Below are 4,929 nucleotides of genomic sequence, written 5' to 3'. Positions count from 1 at the left end.
TGGGGAAATAATATGAAAACTTTCTGTTTAGAATAAAATGTAGGTACCTACGCGTGAAATATAAATAGTAATTGTTGAATTTTACTCGGCATAAGGGTGTACCTATGGATTACCGTTTTTAATACTATTTACAAAAATAATTATTAATATTCTATGAGTGGGATATGTCGTACAAATAATGAGTAAAAAATAACTCGACAATCGCCGAGCTGCTGTATGCCTGTATATAGTTTTAAGATCTTTAAATTTTGTTTATTTAATTTTATTGAACATACAATATTTGCATAGGCTGATGAAACAGCTTTAAAACTGGCAGTTATTGAGATGGATGACTTGGGTGATTTGGAAACGGGACCTAAACATCATTAGCTATCGGTTTGTCATTTTTCAATATTTAATTTATATTTTTTTTTTAAATTTTTTTATACTTATTAATGTTGAGCAGGTATATCCCAGAACACAATTTGGTCAGCAAAAAAGGTCTTTTAGTAGTGAATACTTCAAAGAATACCAATGGTTAGAGTACAGTATTAAAAAAGATGCTGCGTTCTGTTTTCCTTGCAGAATATTTGGTGGAGGCAGTGTTAATGGAGATACTTGGACCAAAAATGGATTCAACAACTGGCAAAAAGCAAGTTAAATATTATGTTTATATTGTACTATTATATTGCTTTAATTTATCATTGTGTTAGGTATTGAGCTTTAATTTTTTTAATTTATATAAATCATAAATTATAATTAAATAAAAGTGCAAGTTAAATTTAAATACTTATGATGGATTAATAGTGTAATTATTATTATTATTATTTTAATCAAAGTGTTGTAATTATTGTTTTATAGTTGTGTGAACGATTAAAAAAACACAATATTGCTCTTAGCCATATTACATGTGTTACAAAATTGTCATCATTTTATTCATGTAAATCAAAAGGATCTGTTGTAGCTCAACTTTTGTCTGCACACAAAGAACAAATTAGAAAAAATCGTCTGTACATTTCACATCTAATCGACATATAGTGTTGATTTTAGGAAAACAAGGTATTGCCTTTAGAGGGAATTATGAGAATGATGAATCAATTAATCAAGGGATATTCTTCATAATATAATAAATATTGCTAAAGTTTTTATTATCAGTTGATTTTGTGTTTTAGGAAATTTTAAAGAGTTGTGCAAATTGTATGCTAAATCTGTACCAGATTTTGAAAATATGTATTCTAAGGATACAAATTATAGTAGTTGGAGAATACAAAATGAACTTATTGATATTTATGCCAGTTCTATAAAGGAAATCATACTTAATGAAATTTCAACCACTGGTTTTATTGCTATTATGTGTGATGAAGCTAGGTAAGTATTTTAATAATCTATAAATCTAAGGAAACCAAATTGAAATTCTTTTTGTGAACTAATAATAATTGTATAATATAGAATTACATAAAATTATGTTCATTTTTGTCTAAAAATTGAAAATACATGTTTTAAAACAATAAAGGGTTATGTAATTAATAATTGTCAATTATGTCATTAGGAGTTATGAAGAAGAACAGCTCTCATTATGTGTACGATATGCTGTAGGATTGAATGTTTTTGAAAGATTTGTGGGTTTCATAGACGTTTCCAGTGACCAAAATGCAACACAAATTTATTCAGCTATAATTCATTACTTTGAAGAACAAAATATAAACATGGAAATCGTTCATATAGTGGTTCAATCTTACGATGGAGCTAGTGTCATGTTCGGTCATCTAAACGGAGTACAAGCTAAAGTGCAAAAGCAATATCCAGCAGCCATATATACACACTGTATGGCACATCGACTTAATTTAGTTGTTTTAGATTTATGTAAATCAATAAAGGTAATTAATTTTAAAAAAATGTGAGTATTAAATATTGTAAATGAAATATATTTTTTTTATAGAGTGCACAAAAGGTATTCAATATATTAGAATCAACTTATATTCATTTTTCTCGACCATCTAAAAATGCTGAACTACTTGATATCCAAAAACAACTTGATCTTAAAAAAGGTCAAGTAATGAGAATTTGTCGTTATAAGAACTGTGAAGCAATTATTTATAATCATAAAGCAATTATTGTTACTACTCTCCAAAAAGAAGTTGAAGATCAATATGACAAAGATGTAGTGCAAGCAATGGGTATTGTATAGAAGTTTTAAATTTTATTCGTGAAAAATTAATGATACATTTCTTAAATTACACTATTAGAATAGTATAGTTACTGTCATATTATGTATGAAATAAATAAATAAACAATTATTTATAGGTATTTTAAATTCAATACAAAACGGTGATTTTGTTGTTGATGTATTCGTATTTTATGAAGTTTTATCAATCATAAATGTGTTAAGTCAGCAGCTTCAAAGCAAATCGGCTACTTTGGGTAAATCTGTAAATGTCATAAAAAGTGTTATATTGTCTTTTAACAATTTACCTTCCAATGATGCATTTTCTGTATTCTGGATTAAAGTAAAAGATTTTTGTGAAGTGAATGATATAGTATTAACAACACCATCTACCAGGGCCGAATTGGTATATATCAGCCCATCGAGATTTTCACTTCTAAGCGGCCCATTTACATATTCACTGGCCCAGAATTTGGGTCTATTATTTTGTATTGGTTTATTACGTCTAAAATCATTACGAACTTATTTACTTATCCTAACATGTATTTATTTTCACCCACGCTCTGACACTACCGGCCCTAACTTTAAGCGGCCCACCGAGATTTTCTCGGTAGCTCGCCTAACCAATCCGGCCCTGCCATCTACAGGAGGAGGTTAGTTAAACATATTATTAAATTAACATCATTTTTTTTTTAGATCTTATTATCTTAACTTTATAATAATTTATATATATATATAATTTATATAATTTATATATATATGTATAATTTTATATAATTATAAATATAAAATATAATTTTATTTATTACTTTTATTATTATTTTTTTTGTTCTAAGTTCAAAGTCAAAAACATAAAAGAAGAGAACCTGTAGCACTTCAAAATTATGCTTTAACTACTCCAACAGGGGCCGCATATAATATTAATGAAGATGCATGTGTATCTGTTGATATTTATTGGCGAAGAACTGTATACTGCAGAATTATTGATGATGTGATTTCAAATTTGAATAAAAGATTTTCAGATGAAAGTCTAGAATTAGCTACATCTATTGATAATTTTTTTAATTTGAATATAAATGATAGTTTATTTTTTATGAACAGATATATATATATTATATATAATAAAGTATGTTGATTGTTGATATAAATGTATAATACTATGCTATTAATGTTTAGTTTATATAAATATTAAAAATTATGCTTTTTATGCATAATGCATAATTTATATTTTCAGGATGTTTTAGGAACTTCATACAAAAGTTTACACGCAGAGATGATGGTGTTAAAAAATAGTCTAGTTAATAATTATTTGCTAGAAGATCTCATGTGTGCATGTAATCCAGAAATATATCCGAACCTGTACAAATTAATGTAAGTTGTGTTAACCATACCAATTTCATCGGCAACATGTGAAAGGTCATTTTCGTCAGTGTCCCGCATTAAGAATTGGTTACGCACCAGTATGATGCAGAGTAGATTTACTAATCTGTCATCATTATGTATAGAAAGAGAACTAACAAACGGGCTAAAAAATGAATGTACCTATATATAATAGACAAGTTTGCTAAAAAATCTAGAAGATTAGACTTAATATAATTTGTTTGTAATTCTTTTTTAATATTCGGTATTCCTATACTATAATAATATTTAAGTATGTCATACATTAGGTAATTATTTCATAAATTTGTATAGTATAATATAATGTAACTATTGTTTATACATTAATGTTACCTATATCGTATATAAATATACAGTGTATTAATTAGTAAAAATTGTAGTTAATTTATTTAACATTTTAAAGGAAAGTATTCAATAGATTATATTATATTGGACATACAAGATTTTTTTTATTAAAAATTTGATTTACTACTTTAAATATTTTAAATGTAGTAGTTAGTAATATTATTTAAGATTTAAACTACTTATGGCTGGTATGTATTATTGTTTAGGGGAATGTGGGGGGCAAAGCCCCCCACGGGTCACTTTAGGCTAAAACATTTTAGCACTCCCAAGTTTAAGACTGAATGTGCGCCTATATGAATAAATTATAATACTATTTACAAAAATAATTTTTAATATTCTATGAGTGGGATATGTCGTACAAATAATGAGTAAAAAATAACTCGACAATCGCCGAGCTGCTGTATATAGTTGCTTCGTGTATTTTATGTATTGCGCGCTTCGGTATTTAAGACGCTCGTCCGTTTCGAAATATTTATATTAATATTATATTTGCAACAAAAGAATATAAAAAAAAACTTACAAAAACATTGATTCTTCTAGTGAAACTTTTGTTTGTGTGGTTACGAATGCTAAACGCATCATCTTTGCTGCTTTGAAATGGATGTTAATATACTGAATACTGATTTTTATGAGATTATTCATTTAACCGAACAGATTATATTAAATTGGCTGTGCCACAGATTTATACATTCTATACCTATATAAGTAGTTATAAATATTTATAAAGTCTTAGAGGTTCTAAATGTTTATCGCGTTCACCGATGACATAGCACTACCATGGTATCTATTATTTTTTGAACTGACATCTAATAACATTTAAAGATAAGATTATCATATATTGTCATTATAATATAGACAACCATTATTATAAATTATTAGCCGTACTCTTTTGGATTTGTTTTTACTACCATTCCATGAAGAGATGCTGCCCGCCGTAATGCAAAACGCACATTATGATATTGTGATTAGGTGAAACATAAATAATAAATAAATTTTTAGTTCTCGTGGGATCTCTAATTTTGTTCATTGTTGGTAAGATGCCT

General features: G+C 27.1%; 1 protein-coding gene across 1 annotated transcript; it reads left to right on the top strand.

Annotated features, from left to right (window-relative positions):
• Window positions 1-1,330: 1,330 nt before the first annotated feature.
• On the top strand, window positions 1,331-3,518 carry LOC149056899 (zinc finger MYM-type protein 1-like). The gene is made up of 6 exons (XM_089223224.1): window positions 1,331-1,347; window positions 1,529-1,856; window positions 1,919-2,156; window positions 2,284-2,541; window positions 2,977-3,269; window positions 3,378-3,518. Exons 1-6 carry the CDS (start codon window positions 1,331-1,333, stop codon window positions 3,516-3,518), a joined length of 1,275 nt encoding a protein of 424 aa, XP_089079350.1.
• The last annotated feature ends 1,411 nt before the right edge of the window (window positions 3,519-4,929 follow it).

Source organism: Diuraphis noxia, unplaced genomic scaffold (genome assembly GCF_037042655.1).
Source record: "Diuraphis noxia isolate RWA-SAM2 unplaced genomic scaffold, SU_Dnox_SAM2 contig0003, whole genome shotgun sequence".
NCBI classification, from domain to species: Eukaryota; Metazoa; Arthropoda; class Insecta; order Hemiptera; family Aphididae; genus Diuraphis; species Diuraphis noxia.
The sequence above is the reverse complement of the archived record's forward strand: the minus strand, read 5'-3'. Positions and strand labels throughout refer to the sequence as shown.